Source organism: Populus euphratica, unplaced genomic scaffold, assembly GCF_000495115.2.
Source record: "Populus euphratica unplaced genomic scaffold, PopEup_1.0 scaffold93.1, whole genome shotgun sequence".
NCBI classification, from domain to species: domain Eukaryota; kingdom Viridiplantae; phylum Streptophyta; class Magnoliopsida; order Malpighiales; family Salicaceae; genus Populus; species Populus euphratica.
This window is the reverse complement of record NW_011499873.1, coordinates 1,106,892-1,129,825: the sequence shown is the minus strand read 5'-3', so window position 1 is coordinate 1,129,825 and position 22,934 is coordinate 1,106,892. Positions and strand designations below refer to the sequence as shown.

General features: G+C 30.2%; 3 protein-coding genes across 3 annotated transcripts; 2 read left to right on the top strand and 1 right to left on the bottom strand.

Annotated features, from left to right (window-relative positions):
- The first annotated feature begins 6,191 nt into the window (after positions 1 to 6,191).
- On the top strand, positions 6,192 to 8,664 carry LOC105127820 (uncharacterized). Its single transcript, XM_011029261.1, has 6 exons — positions 6,192 to 6,754; positions 6,916 to 7,033; positions 7,122 to 7,333; positions 7,425 to 7,452; positions 7,893 to 8,001; positions 8,372 to 8,664. The coding sequence occupies exons 1-6, from the start codon at positions 6,485 to 6,487 to the stop codon at positions 8,451 to 8,453; spliced, it is 819 nt and encodes a 272-aa protein (XP_011027563.1). The 5' UTR covers positions 6,192 to 6,484; the 3' UTR covers positions 8,454 to 8,664.
- Positions 8,665 to 13,683: 5,019 nt separating this feature from the next.
- Positions 13,684 to 16,865, bottom strand: LOC105127816 (lysM domain-containing GPI-anchored protein 1). The gene is made up of 5 exons (XM_011029257.1): positions 15,650 to 16,865; positions 15,168 to 15,285; positions 14,879 to 15,040; positions 14,728 to 14,759; positions 13,684 to 14,213 (listed from the first exon to the last, which is right to left on the bottom strand). The coding sequence occupies exons 1-5, from the start codon at positions 16,299 to 16,301 to the stop codon at positions 13,942 to 13,944; spliced, it is 1,236 nt and encodes a 411-aa protein (XP_011027559.1). The 5' UTR covers positions 16,302 to 16,865; the 3' UTR covers positions 13,684 to 13,941.
- Positions 16,866 to 20,633: 3,768 nt separating this feature from the next.
- LOC105127815 (zinc finger protein zfs1-like) lies at positions 20,634 to 22,699 on the top strand. The gene is made up of 3 exons (XM_011029256.1): positions 20,634 to 21,078; positions 21,732 to 21,791; positions 21,898 to 22,699. Exons 1-3 carry the CDS (start codon positions 20,728 to 20,730, stop codon positions 22,378 to 22,380), a joined length of 894 nt encoding a protein of 297 aa, XP_011027558.1. The 5' UTR covers positions 20,634 to 20,727; the 3' UTR covers positions 22,381 to 22,699.
- Positions 22,700 to 22,934: the final 235 nt, after the last annotated feature.

Sequence of the window (22,934 nt, the reverse complement as noted above, 5' to 3'; positions counted from 1 at the left end):
TTATTTAAAAAATTAAAATCTTTTAAACTAAGGTTTAAGGATGTTTTTATTTTTTTTATATTTTGCTAATATAATGAAATAACTATATATATTTTTAGAAATGTGTTTTAAAAATGTATTTATTTTAAAAAAATATCAAATTAAAGTTTTTTTTATGTTCTCTAGTTATTTTAATGTATTGATATTAAAAATAAAAAACTAAAAAATATATGTTTTGATATATTTTTAAATAAAATTATTTTAAAAAAAAATCATGTATCATCATATCAAACACACAATATATTATCCTTAAAAAAAAAACAAATTAATTTCATGATAGCATTTTGGTTGTAACAAATGCAAATGTGGAATAAATTAGTTTTTTTTAATATAAAAATAATTAATAAAAAGTGGTTAGTGCCTATATGTTTTGAGCGGCGATCAAATATTGCCTTCCACTTAGAACATTGAAAGCATCATGTTGTTCTTTTCACAGTGGTCAAGCACATATGCATGGCGAGGAAACGATTTGGCTTCAGTGGACTTTTTTTCTATCCCCCCTCTCTTTATATTTCCTCACCTTGAATTTCATACTAGTCATTTTATAAATTAATTATATTCTCTGGTTTTTATTTATATCAATTTTTATTTTTAATTTTTTAATTATTATTTGTTTTACTTTTTTAAGTTGATATTTTTTTAATTTCACCCATAAATATTTTATTTTATTTAATTTATGTTTCCAATTTTATCCTCATTCTTTTGATTTATACTTTTTTATTTTGTATCCCTTGCATGGTTTATTTTTTCAATTTAACTACGTGATATTTTATTTCATCTAATTTTTTTATTCAGTTTGATTTTTATTCTCTTAATTGCTATTTTTTATTATTTTTTTTATTTTTTTAATTTAGTCTTCATTGTTTTCTTTCATTTAGTTTTTATATTATTTTTTATTTTTATTATTTTGATTGTTATTTATTGTGTTTTTATTTTTATTTTATTGTTAGAGGTTTTATTTCATGATTTTTTATATTTGCCTTCTATAAAGTAAATTTGGTCTCACTACTCGAGCCACTAGTTTTGAAGATTAACCTATTTTAACTTTGATCCTTTTTATATTTTTTTTCAAAAAAAATAATTTTTTTTATCATTCAAAATTAGGTTATTAGGCCTTAAACTTCATGATTTTTTTCTGCTTTTCATTTGTTCAGGATTGTCTTAATCTTTGTATTCTAGGTCGAGAGTTAGTTGAATTAATTTTAGTTAACTTTGATTTTTTATTTTTTTTAAATAATTTTTTTTCCAGCTTCATCTTTTGACATTTGCGGCTCAAGTTATGAAATCACAAGAACTTGCTAGGAAAAAATGAAGAAAATCACAAGCTAATTTTTTTTAAAAAAAAATATTGTTGAACAATGAAATCATAAAAGAAACTCCAAAAAAATAAAATATGATGTTGACCTGCATTGACTTTTTATAGCCGTGACTTTGATCATTAGATCAGAAACACCGTATATGAAAAAATTACGAAATTCAATCACCAGCTAATCAAATGCTAGGGAATGAAATAAGAAAAAAAATTTCAATTATATAAAATAATTTAAAATTAAAAAATAGCAATTAAAATTGTTATATATATGCAGCCTTGTAATGATCATCGTTTTTTATTAGTTCTAGGTGCAAAAGGAACATGTAATTCTTATCCTTACATGTTTTAAAAGGTTTTGATTCGTCATCTAGTAATTTGATTAATAGAAACCCTAACTAATCTTTAAAATTCAGGTAAAGAGACTAGTTATGTACAAGAAAAACAATATAACCCTTAATACATCATACTTAAGATAAACTATAATATCTATTTGTCCAATTATTTATAAGGTCTTGTTATGTTTTATTATCAACTAGTTTGTTTGTCGGTTAAAATGGATCCACCTCAATAAGATGGGTCATTATTTTATAGGTTAAACCTGCGATTCTAAAATCAAATGATATTTTATTATGTTTTTTTTTTATTTTTTTTTTATATTGGAAATATATGTTATATATACAAATTTATAATTTTTAAATGTCAAGTTTTTTTAAGTGTCTTTAAAATTAAGGCCAAATTCTAATAGATTTCTACATACTAGTTATAAAATTCATTAATTGATTTTTCTTAAAAGAAAATGAAGAAAATATTTTTTTTATTTTACAAACATTATGAATAATTAGACTTTGTCCATACGCAATTTAAAACATAAAATCTATTTTTTATTTTTTTAAAATAGGTTATTTGATACTATGAAAATATTTTATGTATAAGTTCACAATTTTAAATATTAAATATAAAAGGGTAAAATGGTAAAAAAAAGAGAGTCCAAAATTAATTGCAAAATAGTAATAAAAAATATAAAAATTAATTAAAATTAAATTAAAGTTGTGTTTGATAAAACACAAAAAAAAATAAAAAAAATAAGGCTACAAGAAAGGTATCAGAACGTGTTTATCAAATATATTTTTAGCTAAAAAAACACCGGCTTAAAATTCACTTTAAGAAAAGTTTTGCTCAAAATACTCAACAACTCAAAAATACATTTTTTCTTTAATAAATTTTAGCTTTGCCAAACATGGCCTCAAGCATTAAAAGGCTTAACCCGGTTGCATGGATTAGACTCTCTAGGTTTGTCCAAAACATGAAGGCTCCCACTCAAATAGACTTAACTTCCTAGCCTAACCCAAGACCCGTGAACACAATATATTATCAACATAGAATTTTGTAAAGACCAAACAATAGTTCTCATTTGAATATCACCATACGAACTTGATAAACAAATCGAAGTTAGAGATGTGCTTCCAATAACACAGTGAAATAATAATTTTAATTATTAGGAGACATCGCACACAACAATAGCTTTTTAAATTCAATATTATTTAATCATTCAAAATAGATCAAAGTATTTTTTATTGTTTTTGAATCAATAAAAATATCATTGTCAAAAGGCCAAAAGACTCTTTAACAAATGACTTATTTTTTATTGATTCTAATAGTAAAAATGTTTCTTTACTATTTTTTTTCAAAATTAAAAAGAAAAAAACACTATTAATCATTAATTTTTATTATTTTATCTCAGAAGTAATTTTATTATTTTATTGTTTTGAAAACTTTGAAAAAATGCATATACCCAGTCAAGTTTTTAATGACCAATAAATTTTATATATTTAATTTTATCCTTGTTCTTTTGATTTGTACTTTTTTATTTTGTATCCCTTTCATGGTTTATTTTTTCAATTTCACTACCCGATATTTTATTTTATCTAATTTTTTTATTTAGTTTAATTTTTATTCTTTTAATTGTTATTTTTATTATTTTCTTTATTTTTTAATTTAGTCTTCGTTGTTTTCTTTCATTTAGTTTTTATATCATTTTTTGTTTTTGTTATTTTGACTGTTATTTATTATGTTTTTATTTTTATTTTATTGTTAGAGGTTTTATTTCATGATTTTTTCATGTTTGTTTTCTGTAGAGTAATTTTGGTCTCACTACTCGAGTCACTAGTTTTGAAGATTAACCTATTTTAACTTTGATCATTTTTATATTTTTTTTCAAAAAAATTAATTTTTTTTATCATTCAAGATTAGGTTATTAGGCCTTAAATTTCATGATTTTTTTCTGCTTTTCTTTGTTCAGGATTGTCTTAATCTTGTATTTTAGGTCGAGAGTTAGTTGAATTAATTTTAGTTAACTTTGGTTTTTTATTTTTTTTAAATAATTTTTTTTCTAGCTTCATCTTTTGACATTTACGGCTCAAGTTATGAAATTACAAGAACTTGCTAGGAAAAAATGAAGAAAATCACAAGCTAACTTTTTTAAAAAAAAATATTGTTGGACAATGAAATCAAAAAAGAAACTCCAAAAAAAAAAAATATGATGTTGACCTGCATTAACTTTTTATACCTGTGATTTTGATCATTAGATCAAAAACACCGTACATTAAAAAATCACGAAATTCAATCACTAGCCAATCAAATGTCAGGGAATGAAATAAGAAAAAAAAATCAATTATATAAAATAATTTAAAATTAAAAAATAGCAATTAAAATTGTCATATATATACAGCCTTGCAATGATCATCGTTTTTTATTAATTCTGGGTGCAAAAGGAACATGTAATTCTTATCCTTACATGTTTTAAAAGGTTTTGATTCGTCATTTAGTTATTTGATCAATAGAAACCCTGACTAATCTTTAAAATTTAGGTGAAGGAACTGATTATGTATAAGAAAAATAATATAACCCTTAATACATCATATTTAAGATAAATTATATTGTCTATTTGTCCAATTATTTCTAAGGTCTCATTATGTTTCATTATCAATTAGTTTGTTTATTAGTTAAAATGGATCCACCTCAATAAGATGGGTCATTATTTTATAGGTTAAACTTGCGATTCTAAAATCAAATAATATTTTATTATTATTTTTTATTTTTTTTGATATTGGGAATACATGTTATATATATAAGTTTATAATTTTTAAATGTCAAGTTTTTTTAAGTGTTTTTAAAATTAAGGCCAAATTCTAATAAATTTTTACAGACTAGTTATAAAATTCATTAATTGATTTTTCTTGAAAGAAAATGAAGAAAATATTTTTTTTTTATTTTACAAACATTATGAATAATTAGATTTTGTCCATATGCAATTCAAAACATAAAATCTATTTTTTATTTTTTAAAAATAGGTTATTTAATACTATGAAAATATTTTATGTATAAGTTCATAATTTTAAATATTAAATATAAAGGGTAAAATGGTAAAAAAAAGGAGTCCAAAATTAATTGCAAAATAGTAATAAAAAATATAAAAATTAATTAAAATTAAATTAAAGTTGTGTTTGATAAAACACAAAGAAAAATAAAAAAATAAGGCCACAAGAAAAGTATCAGAGCGTATTTATCAAATATATTTTTAGCTAAAAAAACACCGGCTTAAAATTCACTTTAAGAAAATTTTTGCTAAAAATACTCAACAACTCAAAAATACATTTTTTCTTTAATAAATTTTAGCTTTGCCAAACATGGCCTTAAGCATTAAAAGGCTTAACCCGGTTGCATGGATTAGACTCTCTAGGTTTGTCCAAAACACGAAGGCTCCCACTCAAATAGACTTAGGTGTGTTTGGCTTGGAGGTCGTGGTGGCTTTTTGTCAAAGGTACAATACCTTTTAAGCACACACTACACTTCTAAAAGCTATAAAAATATGTTTTTTCCTCTAAAAAGCAAAAGCTACTTCCTATTCAAACACCCTCTTAACTTCCTAGCCTAACCCAAGACCCGTGAACACAATATATTATCAACATAGAATTTTGCAAAGATCAAACAATAGTTCTCGTTTGAATATCACCATACGAACTTGATAAACAAATCGAAGTTAGAGATGTGCTTCCAATAACACAGTGAAATAATAATTTTAATTATTAGGAGACATCGCATACAACAATAGCTTTTTAAATTCAATATTATTTAATCATTCAAAATAGATCAAAGTATTTTTTATTGTTTTTGAACCAATAAAAATATCATTGAGGAAAGACCAAAAGCTCTTTAACAAATGACTTATTTTTTATTGATTCTAATAGTAAAAATGGTTCTTTACTATTTTTTTTCAAAATTAAAAAGAAAAAAACACCATTAATCATTAATTTTTATTATTTTATCTTAGAAGTAATTTTATTATTTTATTGTTTTGAAAACTTTGAAAAAATGCATGTACCCAGTTAAGTTTTTAATGACCAATAAATTAAAATAAAAAGATTGGATTACCTTTAACTTGACTCGAAGACAACTTTTTTTTTTTAAGGTAAAAAAAGTAATTTTATTATAATAAAGAATAGTTTTATCGTGTTTAGAATTTTGTTATGCTTTTTAGAGTTCTTAGGTGTGTTCGGTGTTTTAAAATTTTTTGAATATTTTTTATTTAAAATAATTTTTTTATATTTTCAGATAAAAGTAATTTTTAAAAATAAAAAAAGTAATTTTAATAATTTATATATATATAATATTTTAAACAGCCACAGTACCAAGTAATTTTAATAATATATATATATATATATATAATATTTTAAACAGCCACAGTACCACTATTCTAAAGATACTCTTTCTAATGCAACTAAGTGTCTGTTATTTACATAATAATACCCTGTTTTAAACTGCATTAAATTTGAAAAAATATCCTTTATAAAAAAAAATTTCAAGTCAAACACATAACCAAGACAAAGATAGCGTGAAAGTTTGGATCGGCAGAGGGTCCGGAATAGAACTGAGAAATTAGAGGCGCAAATCTGAAAATAACAATATTTACCCACAGCGATCGAGAAAGAAAAGAAAAGAAAGAATCCTATCCTCCCTCCCCAGGTTAGGACCATCAAAACCAAGCTTGATTCTGGGACACGCAAATCATACGGAAAAACAAGTTTAGCTCTATCTTTCAACATCAGAAAGAAATCTGTCCAAAAAAAAGTTCCCATGGGAGGCCACGGCGCTGTAGAGGTAGCGAAGACGGTCATCGAGGTGGCTGACGTGGCATGGAAAGCGATGGAATTCACCCAGCACCACCACCTCCACGAAAATCACCAGCATGAACCGGTCAACGACACCAAAAATAAACCAGTGGATGAAAAACTGGAGTCTTTAAGATCGGAGAATAAGCGTTTGAGGAATTTGCTCGAGCAAAATTTGAAACTACTCCAAAATCTAGCTGAATCCCCTTGCTTATTACACGAGTGCCCTACTCACGTATGCAGTTTCCCTTCTATGCGAGAATCTGGTGCCATTTATCTGGCATCCATAACAAGCGTTGTTTATTAGAAAAGTTCTTTTTTTGTTAAATTTAAAAACTTTATTATGGAATCTGTGCTAAATTTTACGGGTCTTTGTTGTTATTCGAAAAATTGCAGCTGTACAGCCATCTAGTAGCTACTGTGGATTCTGAGAATTTCTTGACTAAACTTAAATCCCTCCAGCAGGCTTCAGTTAATGAAACTGGCATTCAGTTCCCTTTTAAAGAGGCTACAGGTTTGTCAATTTCTTACATGGTTGTCGATTTTAGCTTTATAGCATGGTAGTTTCTTTGGTGTTCATTTGGGTTTGATTTTTTTGTAAGGGGATGATATGCAATTAGTTGAGGTTCTAATCAGTGTTGATAACAAAGAACCTAGTCGGTGGGTTTGGGTAACTGAAGACATGGTTCCTAGCAATACTGAAGAGCGGAGTGGCATTGATGATGAGAACTATGTGGTTATTACTGAGGAAAATGTGGTGGATGGGGTTGCTTACTTCATGGCTAAATGCCTTGTAGCAAACCCGAAGGCACAGGTGATTTTTAACTGTGCTTGTTAAGATGGATTGATAATGTTTGATGCTTGATATAATTTATGTAACATGATTTCCTGTGTTGTAACTGCAGAAATTGACGCCAGAGGCGCTGCAGAAAAGTAAGTTGTAATGGGACTTTGAATGTTTTTGTGCTTCTGATTTTTAAGCCAAAAACCTGATTTTGTGCGTATAGCTATTTTGAGATAAGTACCAACCCAGTGTTGAGAAAACTTGACTTTTACTTTTATTTCTCTCCAATTCATTCTTTTCCTCGCCTATTGATTAGCTATTCGTGCAAGGACTTCAGTAGAGCCACCTACTTTCTTAATTTATGCTTCAATGAAGTATACTAGTGCTATGAATCTATGTTTTTACGTGTTTTGTTCTTTGTTATGGTGATATTCAAATGTGTTTGAAATAGCAAACCATGTTCTGAATCCGGTGATTAGCATATCAAATCTTCTTGGATATGTTCCCTTTCTGCGTAATAAATAGTGAAGGAATGTGAGTTTCTTATGAATTAAGTGTTACTCAATTTCATGAGGTTGGCAACTTGCAGCTCTGGCAAAAGCTTTGGGTGGTGTGAGCAAATTGGAAAAGGTGTTTGATATCTGGCATGCTGGGACCATGTTTTATACCCTGGGAACCTGGGGGCTTGCTTTGGCAGGGTGAGTATTTCATAATTTAGTAATATCTTAGTTTGCAATCTTTTTTTCCTGCTATCATTTCTGGGTTAAGTTAAATATATTCCTTATTTGATTGGTTGAAAAAAATTAGTTGGGTAATTGAAGTGGATGAACCTTTATTCTGCCCCTGGGATAGGCTTGAAATGTCTCATACTGACCGGGGTCTGCATTATAGATGCTAATCCACCTAAATACATGATGTTTTAACCTAATTAGGAAGAGATTAAAATACTAAGATCTACCAGAAGCTTTGTGGATGGCCTCCCAAATCACATTTGTTTAGAATTAGTAGGGGATTCGAGCCGCTTCTTGTCAAATTCTGTTTTGCTTCTGACACATTTTCTGGATGCAGGTTGTATCAGAGTCGATCTGTATTGAGGCTTGCTGCAAAGGGCATTCACACTACCAGCAAAGTTGTTCTAAAGGCTCTCTAAAGATGGCCGTTCCAATCTGAATGAGCAAAGTGAATTGTAATTGATGTGGATTTTTTGGGACCTTCGAGTGTCTCAGCTGTGTGCAAAATGAAAAACACCATGATTCTTTACCTTTTATCTTCCTCGCTTCTATAACTGTAAATATTTGTAAATAACTTTGGCTTTCTGTTAAGTTACAGTGATTGAAGGATCAATTTCTTTTGCTTAAACATACGAGTTCCAATTGTGTGTGCAGGCAATTTGCGGGAAAATAGAACTTTAATTTAGTAGGGGAATAGAGGATTGTATTGCGGTTTTCATGTGATTTAACTTCGCAGAATTTGATAGTTGAATTGAATTCATTCAGAAGACTTAACCTTTGTGATGAGTGGTTTATTCTTTCAACTTCTTATGTGGAATCTTTCAACTTTTTATATGGAATTGATGGTTCTAACTATGATATTATATAAAAATTAATAGTTGAGTTTAGATTTTATTCAAAAAATTTAAATTTTGTAATGAGTGGTTTAGTCTTAATTTTACACACGCTTATATAAACCATTCTTTCATTTATTTCATGGAAGATTGTTGGCGTAAAACCCCGCTAAATTTTTTATTTATTGAGATGGTTTTGGTAGCTGTCATAAAATCTTGGCCAAAATCTTATATGGCGGGAGTATCATGTGAGGGGTGAAATTGAATAGGATTAAAAGTTGAAAAAATTCAAGTTAAATGAAGAAAAAAAAGGTAAGTGGGGGTTTCTAGAGAAAAAAGTAACAAGCTAGAGAAAAACACAAAAAGAAGCGGCCTGCTCCGCCGCCTTTATTTTTTCCATCCAAAATTTTCTAGAAAAACATTATATAAGACAGTTAGCATAGCCAGATATTTTCTTCTTCTTCCACTGTTAGATCATACCGAGATTGGGATATGTGACGCACCTATATGTCCTCTTGAATCTGAATAAAAACAAATACTGTAAAAAGATGTTAACTTATTGTAAACAAAACGCTACTAATTTCAGTTCAATTTATTTTATTCCGTTTGGAGTTATTATTTTTGAACAAGTTTTATGTATATGTACTCTAGTAACTCATCTAAGTTACTATTTGGGCTACTATTTCAACTCCATTTTTGTGTATCGTTACTCCATCATTCAAATTCATCATTTTTTATTTGGATTATAAGGTGGTAAGCCCTTCATGATTATTGATTGTGCAATTTTTATTTGTTATGCTTTTTTAAATCTATTAATAAGTTGTAAATGTTGAGCGACGCTTGGTGAAAATATTAACGAATGAATTGATGATTGTTTGAATGTGTAAAAATATAGTAATAATTTAATTTGTTATGTTTGAATGTATTGTGATGTTTTGAGATTTTTAGTAGGGATGAAAGTATGATGTTTTTTTCATGATAGGATGTTTAGATTGTTGAAATTATGATTGAATGTTGTATGGTACATGAATAAACAATGGGTCAAGTTTTAATTTAATGAATTATGTGACAATTTCTTTTATGTCATGTTAAGGTTTTTTTTTGTGTGAATTAAGTTGAAGTTTTGAGAATCAAGGCTTGAATTTGAATTTAGGTGGTTTAATGATGTTTAAATTCATGTGAATGGATTGAGTAATGAGTTAATTTAGTAAATTAAAAAGAGAAAATTTATCCTTTTATTTCTTTAAGATTTTGGCATGTGAAAATAAATAAATAAAGGAAGGAATTGTTATCATGGAATCTTGGTTGTAATGTGTTAGCATAACCAATTAATAATTAGACAATGGGTTAATTGTGAAAAAAAGAAAAGAAAATATACCCCTCACTTATATTAATCTATTCGGTCAAGATAGGAATTTTTGGAGGAACAATTAGTTGATAAACTTGATATTTATTTATTAATGTAGTATTGTTGTTGAGAAATTTAAATGGTGATATATATATATATATATATATATTAATTGAAAGAATTTTCAAAGAAGATTCTTGCTTTTATATTTTGTTTTGGATGTTTCAGGCAAATAAGGTGAAAATTATGGATTTTGCTTACTGAATTTTAATTGTGGTTTGTTGTGTGTAGAAATCATGTTAGATTAATTATTGACATGTGTTTATGAGAAGATTAACTATTTTTTAAAAAATATAATTTATTTAAATCAAGAAAATTAATCAAGATGGTTAATTTAATGAAATAAATTATACTTGAAAGATAAGTTATTGTGTTATAAATTAATGGTGGATTATTGATACGAGAGAGGTTATCAAAGGGATATCAAGACATGATCTTGCATATTGTGCCCAAACTTCAAGTAAATTCTTGATATCTTTTTATTTAAACTCTATTTAGAATTGTTAAAATACATGTTAGATGAATTTCTTGTACTTTTTAGTTGTATAATTATTTTGTTTGTGTATTGATCAATTTGTTATATGTAATGGAACTAGTGGGAAATGACTAGTTTACCCGGTGTGATAAGATTGGTGCCTTGTAATGAGTTGAGTTAATCAGTTTGCCCTATATGATGGAATTTATGTTGAATAACTAATTTGTTACGTGTGATAAGACTAGTGTCCTATTTTGGGCTGAAATAACTTGTTTGCTCTATGTAATGGGATTGATGTCTTGTTCTAGATTGAGTTAACTTGTTTGTCCTCTGTAATGAGATTGGTACCCTATTCTAGGTGATTGGATGAATGAATTCCTTAGTTTTTAGGAACATGTGGTCTGGACAATAAGTGCTGGAACCTGAATTAGAGGTTGCTAACTAATGTTGGGTCGAAAGAACTCTCCTTGTTCACCAAGGAAACAAATTAGGTAATTTGATAACTTAATTTTAATTGAAAATAATAGTTTGGTTAAAATGATATTTGTTATGTTGACATTTTATTTGTTATACAATTAATTTAATTTAATATTAAATTAAGTTTTAGGTTTGGCATCACCTTATAAGGCTTGATAGATTTGATATCTGATTTTTTTATATAAGATTGATACATGTAATTATGATAGCATTAACATGTAATTTTAAAAAGAAATATAATTGTAAATTTTATTTTGTTCTTTTTGTTATGCCTTAGGGTATTTTATTTGAATTGTTAAAGTCATGAAATGAAAGAATTTAAATATTAGGATGGATTTAATTTAGTCATTAACATGTTGAATTTAATCTAGTTACATGGATATTATTTGAGATAAAATTAAATTTTTATTATGCCATTTTAATTATTTGGACTAGGAATGAGTTCTATATATGGTTTATGTGGATGCGTTTTTTAAAAAAAATTACCTAAATTTTCACATGTATAATTATGGAAAATTTCATGATCTTATAGTTAGTGCTAACAAGCTAGGGATAATGGAGTATTTGGAAATGAAGTTAAATTTGGGTAGTGTCTGTTATTATAATAATAATTGTTTTTTAAAGTAATTTTTATTTAAAAATATATTGAAATAATATTTTATTATTTTTAAAATTTATTTTTAATATTAACATATTAAAAAGATTCAAAAATATATAAAAATGAATTAATTAAAAAAACTTAGAATTTTTTTAAACACACAGTAAACCACGGAAATAAACACATCATTAATAGGTGATGCCATTTCTTAACCAACGTCAATTTAACCAAAAAGAAGAAGAAGAAGCAGACAATATTTTAAATTAATGTATTCTCATTTAACCAGATGGAAACCGTCTCTTTTTTCGGTAGAATGGGTCTTCTCTATTCTCTAGGCCCCCTTTACCTTTACTGTTTCATAAGTCACGAGGGGGATTCTATAAGGTTTGACCCCATCAAGGAATCCATCTCCTTATAGGATGAAACTAGATCTTTCTGTACGGTTATATTTAGTTGTTTTTAATATTTTTTTAGTAAGAAAAATTAAATTATGTCAGAATTAATTTAATATAATTTATTTGACTTGATAAATTCAAAAATAATTTGGATTGCCATTAAAAACATAACTTGACTTAATATAAATGTTCAATATGATATTTTTTATGTATAAATATTAGGACAAAAATATATTTGATTAATTTAGGTTAACCTGTCAAACTGCATGTAAGTTAATGACACCATAATAACACATAGAAAATAAATCAAAATATATTATAAATTTTAATTTCTAATAATTTTAACATTGAAAGATTAAATTAAAAAAAAATAAAAAGTGTTATGAGTCAACCTATCAAACTCGCAACTTAATTATGAAATTGAGATTTTCTAATAAAAAAATTTAAAACAAATAAGAAAGTCTAATTCTCAATCATCCAAGTACTGAAAGATAAAATTTGAAAAAAATATTCAATTAAAAAAAATATAAAAAACAATTTGAGTTAATTTAGATTAATCAACTAAACTCGTAACCCAATTCATCGGGGATAACCTTGTAGGAAAAAATAAATCACAAAGCTTAATTTTCAATCAATTCAATATTAAATGATGAATTAAAAAAAAAATAGTAAGAAAAAAAAAACTTGATTCATCCCGTCAAACTCACGGTTCAGGTCTTGAAATTGAAATAACCTCATGAAAAATTAATTAAAAAAATTATAAAATTTAATTTTCAATAAACATAATATTAAAGATATAATTAAAAAAATATAAATTAAAAAAAAAACAATTATTGTGAATAATGTTTTTTCGAGTAGAGGTGGATTAAAATCCCCTTTTCTTTAAATTTTTCTGCCAACTCGTTTACAAGTCCGGGCTACCTTGTTCCATCATTTTTTTTAATTGGTTTCAATGATTTTTCTTAGTATCGAGGGTGGTAAATCAATACATTATACAATATTTTGATGCATGAAACAAAGCTGACAATGTCTTCTCTGGAAGTCATTCTGGATTTTTAACTGGTTTCCCTGCCAGCTAGGTTTTTAAGTTCTGAAGAGTTATCAGCAATGTTTTATAATAGATTTATTTATGAATAATGCTAATCATCAATAAAATATAATAAAAAAAAATCTAAAAATACACAAATTATTAGACCATTATCTTATAATAGAATCAATCGGCTTTATAGTTCCCGCTAATCCAAAAACTCATGAGCGCTCGTGAAGTTTTTTTTTTTTATCATATTTTCTTAATGTTTAACATTATTTTAAATTTATCTATATGCTATATGTTTTTTATGAAAAATAAACGTGAACTTTTAGGAGGCTAAAAATACTAACCATAAATTTTACTGCAACCAAGCTTGAGAACTCTAAATAAATTTTAAGGGTTTTCATTAACATGATCGAACAGAACTGTGATGTAAAGTGCATAACGAGGGAAATACCATAGAGCTCTGGATACTTTAAGCAAAGAATGAGTCGCAAAAGAACTGCCCATGCCTCGACTTGCAGTACATAATACAGCGAATGAGTAGAAGAAAAATACCAGCCAGGCACAGAGACAGTTCACGTTTTCCCGCATCCATAAAGCAGTTCATGTGGTAGAAATAAAAATTAACAAGGTTACATACAACATAGAATTGCGATCCTAGACAGGCAAACCACACCGACCGAAGCCATCAAGACAGGCAGTTCATGGCAAACAAAAGTAGCACAGCTGCGATCATAAGAGTGGCTGATGGATTGACTGAGAAAGAAGAAGAAATACTTCCAACTGGGCCACTTGCTGGAGGTAATCCAGGAAGCGATCCAGTTGCTGGCACAACTTCGGTCTTGGGTGTGGGTGTTGGTGTACTAGAACCATCTGACTGAGGTGCAGGTGCTGGAGCAAAAGTTGAATCCTTGATCACCGTGGTGGGTGGTACTACCAGAGGAGGAAATTGTTGTGGCCCTACAATATTTTTTAACATAAAGCCAAACCAGGTTAAGAGTACCAAAAAATGAATAGCAGAATAAAACTTTGTGGATTGATTCAATTGACAACACAACACAATAAAATAGCAAATTTGTTGAATTCCGACTTTTTTACATCTCAAGTCTCAAAGTTGTGCTCATCATGTTGATGGATTAGAACATCTGGCCAGTAAGCGGTACTGTGCTAAGAGAATTCATCTAGAATTGCTAAGATGTTTTTCCAGGAAAAATACTAATGATACCTGTATAAAGATCCACATTTTGACTCGTTAAGATGTATGCTCAATATCACATCATCAAACACAAAGCAATCCCATTTGGATTAAAGGAAAAATAGAGCAGCCAGTTACTTAACATCCAACCAGTCACTTAAAAGAAAAATAACATTTTACCAAAAATATTTAATGTTCCATATCCCAAAAGAATCTCATGCCCCCAAGAGTGATCAATTTCAATTTCCCATAAATGAATATCATTTATCAAACTTTTACCTGGACATCGAGGTTGGAGATATGTTGACAGCCTGCATGGAGATAAATAAGAAAACCAAAAGGGTTCAGCCATCAGGAAGCAATGACACCACGCAAGGAATATGCTTGAGAAACTACTAAAGCATTAGCACAAGTAAGAAGAGTAGCATACGTGGTCATAATAGTGCCATTGACATATCCACCATAGCTGCAAGAAGTTACATTACACCCAGCACTACTCTGCTGCACCGTAACATTCCCAAGCATGAGATTGCTATTCCTACATTGCATGCTCGAACAAGAAACTGCCAATGAAGCAGGCATGCAGTACAAACTACAGCGACACCCACCACAAAGCAAATTAGCACCATACCGTATAAGGTGAAAAGGCCAGTTGCAGATCAAGAATATAAACAGTAAAGTCAATGAAACGGAAGGCAGTGAGCAAAGTGTTCAATTACTTGAGGTTTCCAGGTCCACAACTGCATTGGACACAGTGACTTGCAGAGATAGCGTAACTCCCATTTGGCACAATCAAACCAAAATCAGAAGCATATCTTGGAAACTTGGAAGCACAAGCTGCAACGCAAAAAATAAAGTAACACTCCTTATCCATGTTATTGACATGAACAATACTATCACTTATAAAAGAAACTATTATTGAAAACAAATGCAGCTGTGAATTTGGACACAAATTGAAGAGAAAAAAAAAAAGCAGTGCCCTTATGACATCGCGCATTTTCTTTTACCACAGTAACCAAATGGATTCAAAATAAGCTGATGTAACTACATTTTAGAAGAATTCATTGAAATCCAACAGAAATATCTACAAGATCACTAGATTAGCTAACACATGCAAACAAAATAATCACCTCCGAATAAAACCCACAAAGGAAATGACAATAACACATAACTCTATTTACTAAGCCCCGGTATATGTTACCTGGCAATGGCACAGCAAGAATATCACCAGCCTTAATTGCAGCACTCCCCATAGCATTAACATTCATCAAATCAGTAAGTGTAGTTTCGTAACGGGCGGCAATGGCAGCCAGCGTATCCACCTCCTTGACAACATAAGACAAATAAATAGCAGGCAACGAATTGTCCGTCCCATTAAAACAAGTACAAGGCAAAGGAACAACAAGGCTCTGCCCAACATCAAGCACTGAAGGATCGTCAATGGAATTCGCCTCCTTTATCTGGTCCGCAGAAACCAAGCCTGCATAGATTGAGTCTGCAATGGAAGATAATGTATCTGAAGGCCTTGTTTTGTAGTGAGTCGAGACGGATTTGCGGATTCCATCAACACATGAGCACGTGATGGGGATTTTGAGGAAGAGTTGTGAAGGGAGGATGTGGTTTTCGACATCTGGGTAAGCGATGTCGATGGCATTGGTTGTGAGGAGAGCTATTGGGTCAATTTGGAAGAGGGAGGCCACTTCTGAGACTTTGAGGTCTGTGTATAGCGTGTAGGCAAGAAGAGCATTGCAGGAATCTGAGTTGGTGCAAGGCTCAATGGTGGATTTGGAGGTCACTAAAGCTACTGCATTGATGAAAATCAAGATAAAGGTTACGGGTTTTGAGCTTGGCATCTTGGGGTTTTAGGTGTTTGCTCTGCTTTTCAAAATTTTCACCCAGAGAAGAGGATTGTAGAGCGGAAATGATGAAATGGGCAACAGCAAAGTCTTCTTTTTTAAAGAGAAAAAAATCGTAAGGTTTATGAAAAAAGGTTCAGGTGACAAGTTTTTCCTGGTTTTGGGGTTAGAGGTGAAGGGGAGTCTCGAATCACAAAAGGAAGAAGTTTTCTAGCTCTGGATTGGTACCGGAAGAGAATGTGATTTGGTTTGAGGTGATTGGATTGCTCTGCTTATGCTGCTACCCTCTAAAATCTAAGCCCGAAGGGAATTTATGTACATTGAGAGTGGGAGTTAGGATTTGATGCAAAAGACTGAATTTTGACTCCGTACTGGGAGAATTAGTCGTTGGTTGCAGGGTTTTAGGGTTTGTGACTCTACTTTTCTCTAATGTCCAAGAACAGAAAATATGCGTGAGAGAGAGAGAGTAGAAAAGGAGTGTTTTCTTTTTGAAACAGCAGAGAGAGAGCAAAGAGAGGAAGGCATGTGTGTTGGATAGAGGAGCATACAGAAGCCAGATTTCTCGATCCTCGAGTCGCATACGAAGCTCTTGTTGGACTAATTTGTCCTTCCCATGACGCTCCATTTCATAATTATAATTTACGACCTTTGTCTGATTCGAATTGTGGATTGATTAGGTAAGGTGAACTTATATATCAGAAAATTAATCTATTTTTTAAAATAAAATTATTTTCATTTAAAATAAAATTCGAGTTAGATCAATTTTTTATAGGTTATAAATTGACTTGCCATGCCTAGATTTTATAAGCATATTTCATTCTTCTTTGATTTTTTTTATTGGTATGATTGAGAAGGGTTTTTTCATTTAACAAAAAAGTTATCAATGTGTTTGTATGATTTAAAATTATTCACACGTTAAATATTTATTTAATTAGTATGTGTTATCAGTTTTTCCCATTTTCCCAATTTCATTCCATTAATAATTTTTATTAGACTTTTTTATCAAATTATCTATTTGTTTTTAATCCATGTCGTTATTATGGGAGATAACTGTTGAATGAAAAACTAATTAACTCAAACAGATGGGTAATTGTTTTTCTTTTGTAGCATGTACTTTTAGCTCCTTTTGGACTGAAGTTGAATGGGGGCTAATCGGTAATTCTGCAGTTTGCTTTTGAGATTTGGAGGCATCCGAGTGAACCCCACTTAAAAAACTATAATTCGGTTTCTTTTCAGATATGTAGGTAAGGAATTTCTGTTAATTTTCTTGCTGGTTTGTACAAGGTATTATCTCTATGTTCCACGCGACCCACCTGCGCGTGTGGTTATTATTTCTGGTTGGTTTGGTAAGTAGAAAGGGTGTCAAGGCCCGTTGAACCAACTCGCAGTTTAACGCCATCTATCAAACCAATCTCAAGTCCTCTGCGATGGATTTAATTAAGCCCATTTAGTATTCCATTCTAGATGAAAGTCAGCAAAATTTGATTTTTTTTAAAATATTATTTTATTTTGATATATCTGATATAAAAAATAATTTTTTAAAAATAAAATAAAATATTTTAATATACTTTTAAATAAAAATATTTTAAAAAATAATTATTACAACACCTTTAACATTCTTTGACTAGTTAGACTTTGATAATTGATTCACTTATTTGCATTTATCAAATATTACTGGCTACATTTCTAAAATAAAATAAAAAATATTAGCCAAGTTTGGTTCACGATCAAGAGAGTGAAGGGACCTTCGAACTATAACACCATGTAAACTGAGAATATTGAGGAATAGAAAACGTTGTTCCCGATGTTATAATATTTGGAAACTTGGCATGCAAAATAATGAATAATTATTTAAATTAAAAATCCCAGTTATGTCAAATGCTAAGTGTTGCATTTCATGTTTTTAAAATCGCTGTCTTTGGATAGTCGTTAACCAAACCTTTCTGGATACATAAACATCCTTCGTTTTTGCTAAGAATTATTTTTAAGTTTATCTCTTAGATTTAGTCAAAAAAGAAAATCATCCATGGCAGGCTCGAGGATCTTGTGAGAATTTTTTTTTTAATTTTTAGCTAAGTTTGTTCCACTTAAAATATACTTTAATAAAATATTTTTCCTCGTTGGTTTACTTAAGAAGACCTGACACTCATAAAATATTTTGCAATAAAATAAAAGAAAATATCAAAATAATGAAAAAACAACTTTCGATTCCTAAAAGATTCCTAAAAGATGAAAATGTTTTACAATATTAATCTTATTAAATAATATTGCGATAACAATTGTTTTTTTAAAATAATTTTTATTTATAAATATATTAAAATAATATTTTTCAAAAATTATTTTTAAAATTATCACATTAAAACAATCAAAATATATATTAATTTTTTTTTCCAAACAATTATTGGAACTCATTTCCAAACATTACCTTAATGAATTATACACTACACCATTAATGACATATTTTTTTCAACATGTATTTTTAACAAATATACCGAAAATTAATTCCCAAGTGATTTTCATCAAGACAACTAGACAATAAAAAAATAAAATATATATTTTATTAAATCTTTGTTATGCAAACTATTTTTTCAAAACAAGTTATTTTATATAAAACAAATGAGCCCAATGATGATTTTAATATATTCTATCCGGTGGTAGTTGGACGAGCCCAAATGCCCAGAGCAGAAGAGAAACTAAAGATTTACATAAAAGAGTCCCAGCCTATACCACCAAGCCCAGGTCGCTTGAAGGATCCCACAACCAGGAGATGTACACGGGCGTGTTTAGCTGTGATTGTGATTTAAAAAAAAAAAAGTAGAAATAATATTTAACCGTGATTTAAAAAAGTACGTATTTAATTAAAACTCGCATGAGATGAATTTCTTCATGTAAAAATAAATAAAATGTATTTTATTTTATTTTTTATAAAATTAATGTTTAAAATACAATTATAATTATGCACAATATAAAATATAAAAACTATAGGTACAAAGCAAAGCTATTAGAGTTAAAAATTTACCGGTGACAATTAGGATTTCGCTGGCCATAAAATCTTTTTCCCACGCAACGAAGGAATATCGGAACGCCCCTCTCTTGGATTGTGGTGGAGCAGTTGGGCCCCACAAACACGAGAAATTTCCTCTCCAAACACGCACGCACGCACACACACGCTCCAAACAATTTCCATGTTCCCCCCTGCTGCCATACGCAGTATGTGTACAAGCACCTGAAATCTCGCGCCAAATACGATAGACAAAAACTACTCGTATCCATCGGGCCATTAATACCCTTTTATTTTAAAAAGGCAATGGCCATAAAAATGCCAATACAAAATTTATACAGGTCAGTAATGGATTGACGTGAACACATCCTGAGTTAAATGGACATGGGTTCAGTGGGGTACATGTAGAAGAAGAATGAAATTTTTTGAAATGTTCCTTTAGTTTCTGAATTTTTTGAAAAAATTATTTTAATATCTAAATTTCATTTTCTTTACAAATTATTCTTTATTGTAAAAAGTTTTGATTTTCATATATTTATTAATTACAATCTAATCTCTTATTAAAAATATTTTTCAATTATATTTCTTATTTTAAATTATAAAAATGACTAAAATTAATTAAATAATTTAAATGTGTTTGAGGACAAGGGAAATATTAATCAAGTTTAAGTGGATATCTATTTAATAAATAAATAAATAAATAATAGATAAAATACAACTTATATCTTTTGTGAAACTAATTAGGGGTGATTATTTTCGATTCGGTTTGATTTTTATAAAAAAAAATAACCAAACTGGGAAATTTTTTTTTTTTTTTAAAAAAACTGAAATCGAACCAAAACCGGGTCAAACCGACCGGTTTCGGTTTGTTTTTTAGGGAAAAAACCAGTTTAAACTGATTTGGTTTTGTTTTTCTGGTTTGGCTCGGTTTTGGCTTGGTTTTGTCTAGTTTTTTCCGGTTTTTTTTGGTTTCGGTGTGGTTTTTTGGTTATAAAACCGAAACCGAACCGAACCGGTCTGTTTTTTCAAAATTTTAATCGGTTTTTTTTTTCAATTTGGTTTTTTCAGTTATTTTTTTCCAATTTTCTCGGTTTAATCGGTTTCTCAGTTTTTTTGCTCACCCCTAAAACTAACTGTTTGATATTGTATTTTTACTTGTATTTAAGAGCATTTTAAAAAGTATCAAATTGATATTTTTTTAAATGTTTTTTAATAATTTAAATTAAAATAAAAAAAAACTTTTATAAATTACCTTCCATCACAATAACAAATCCCATGTGAATTCATACCCACCTATTGGCCACAGGTTTATTTGATTTAAGAACGGCTCTTTTCATATAATTTTAGGCGGGAGAGTTTAAATTCCTGAACCTGGAAAAGAAAAGAGAAAGAAAAAACTAACGTAACAGTCTCCAATTGCAGATGGAATCGCTAAATAAGGCAGTAAACAAAGACTCCATACTGGTGGCATACTTGCGCGGCGGCGTCGGATCTCCAATGAAATCACCAGGCGGCGACAGATTCTCTCGCAATTACCAGCGCAGAAGCAGCGGGAGTTCCAGATCGCCGTTATCGCCGCTTGAGAATATGAAGACACCGATGGTGGATGAAGACGAAGTTCTAGTGATGGATGGAGTTCTGGTTTCGTCGCTAGTCGGAAGTGGATCATCATCCAATTCTTCCTCTTCTTCTTCGGGAAAGAGCGTGTACAAGAAGGAACTTCGCAGAGCTTGGGAGGATCTGGGACACTGCCGCTATGCCTCCAATTGTCAGGTCTCTTTCTCACGCACTCTCTTTATCAGTTTAGGAAGGACCGCTTGATTTTCAGCGAAGGAAGTTTGGAATGAAATGTTCAAGTTTATACTAAAACTCGTCTAGCTTCTTATAGCATTCTAAATCTGGCTCATGGAAACTTGTACCTGAAAATACACCTCTTCTTTTGGTAAGGAGACGAATTTGCTCATGAACAACGGTATGAAAACTAAAGAAACTAGATGTTTAAATTATTTTCTGTTGGATCCTGAGAGAGATTTGCGGGTTATGTGTGGGTTCCAAAATGTTGAGGTCATGAGTTGCTAGCTGCTGCTTAGTACCCTTTCAATTGCTAGCTGCTGCTGCTTAGGGAGTCTTAAAATGCCTTCACCTTAAACTGGAATTGCCCGGCTATGACTGGAAAGATTTTTTATTCGGTTTGCCTGCTAACCCTGCCCATGGTTGGCTGGTCATGACATACCAGCGACTATTTTTTGGCCATGCACTATTAGTCATACTGGAACCCTACACTAGCACTCCCGCGAGATTCTAGATTATTGCTGCTCTCTCTTTTAAATCTATTATGTTGATTGTGTACAATTGTCATTCGCTGTGATGCAATCACTGCTCTTCTAGTTCTCTGGTCAATTGATAAGAATATTTGTTAAATGCAGTTCGCACATGGAAATGATGAGTTTCATCCATCTGGTTTCTCCATCAAGAACAAAGAATTGGTAATTATAATGCCTTGAATTTCAGTTATAGAGTACCTTCGTACTGAATTTGGAAGAAATCAACGGTTAATACAGCCACTGTGCTTGTTTATTTGGTATTGCACAGGTACATGCTTGCAAGTCACATGCTGCTAGTCCTAGATCAAGCCCTTATGTCCAAAAGTGCCGCTTTCTTCCTTCTGCTATGACAAGTGCAGCAGTTGCAGCAAAACAAGCAGCCTCCCCTGCCATACCGGAATATACCAGCATCCGCCCCACCATCATCACATCTGAAAAATCCAGCAAGAATAGTACCACCTTAATCTCCACACCTGATGAATTTGGCAGAACCTATATCTCTATCAGGCCAGACCATAGCAACAAAATCCCAACTGCGAGCGTTAAATCTGAAGACTCTAGAATGGATATCACTACCACCGTCTGCTCTGACTACTGGTCACCACAGGATGATGGCATTGATATTGCTTTGCCACATCAGACTGACAAAGGCATATCAAGGGAAGAAGTAAATGCCTATATTCACAGCGTTCCTTATGGTCCGGCTACAAAGAATAGGTTGCCTGTATTCAGTGAATTTTGCCCTGGATAGTAGATCTCATTTGCAGAATTGCAGTACAAACGGCTTCCTTTTTCTCATGACACGTCCACGTTTAGACAGAAAATTGCTATCCATACTCTGCAGGTTGTCCAGGATCTACACTTCTATCTTTTATGGTTTGGCTCTAATTCCTATTCTTTACTTGATCATGGCTGGTTATTTGGATTAGATTGATACCATCAACTTGCATTCATCCTTACCGATATTACATTAACTACGTAGGTACAGATACAATACCGTATATATAGATTGTCTGTGCAGCTGGAATTATCATAGATGCTTTATGCTATATGTCTGCAATGAAAAAAATTCCTGGACCTGTATTTTTTCTTGCAATTTCTCTCTTTTTGTGGCTATTTGTGTGACATCTGTGGTTAATTGGTTATTTTGAAGTGACAATCCAGCAGGTTGCAGTTTCATGTTTATAGTGGGAAATTGAGATATAAATTACAATTTATGGAGAAATATATTGGAAGTGTCCTGATACCCGTGCTGCAACTGTCCTGATATTCTGACTGGAATGGCCATGGCCAGTGCTGCAGTAC

Bases quoted from the DNA above. Each gene is read 5' to 3' on its own strand.
- LOC105127820 (XM_011029261.1), top strand. From the start codon at position 6,485: ATGGGAGGCCACGGCGCTGTAGAGGTAGCGAAGACGGTCATCGAGGTG. The intron at 6,755-6,915 runs GTATGCAGTTTC...GAAAAATTGCAG, and splicing joins TACACGAGTGCCCTACTCAC to CTGTACAGCCATCTAGTAGC. The intron at 7,453-7,892 runs GTAAGTTGTAAT...GGCAACTTGCAG, and splicing joins GCCAGAGGCGCTGCAGAAAA to CTCTGGCAAAAGCTTTGGGT.
- LOC105127816 (XM_011029257.1), bottom strand. From the start codon at position 16,301: ATGCCAAGCTCAAAACCCGTAACCTTTATCTTGATTTTCATCAATGCA. The intron at 15,286-15,649 runs GTAACATATACC...TTTGCGTTGCAG, and splicing joins TCTTGCTGTGCCATTGCCAG to CTTGTGCTTCCAAGTTTCCA. The intron at 14,760-14,878 runs GTATGCTACTCT...ATCTCCATGCAG, and splicing joins AATGGCACTATTATGACCAC to GCTGTCAACATATCTCCAAC.
- LOC105127815 (XM_011029256.1), top strand. From the start codon at position 20,728: ATGGAATCGCTAAATAAGGCAGTAAACAAAGACTCCATACTGGTGGCA. The intron at 21,079-21,731 runs GTCTCTTTCTCA...TGTTAAATGCAG, and splicing joins GCTATGCCTCCAATTGTCAG to TTCGCACATGGAAATGATGA. The intron at 21,792-21,897 runs GTAATTATAATG...GGTATTGCACAG, and splicing joins CCATCAAGAACAAAGAATTG to GTACATGCTTGCAAGTCACA.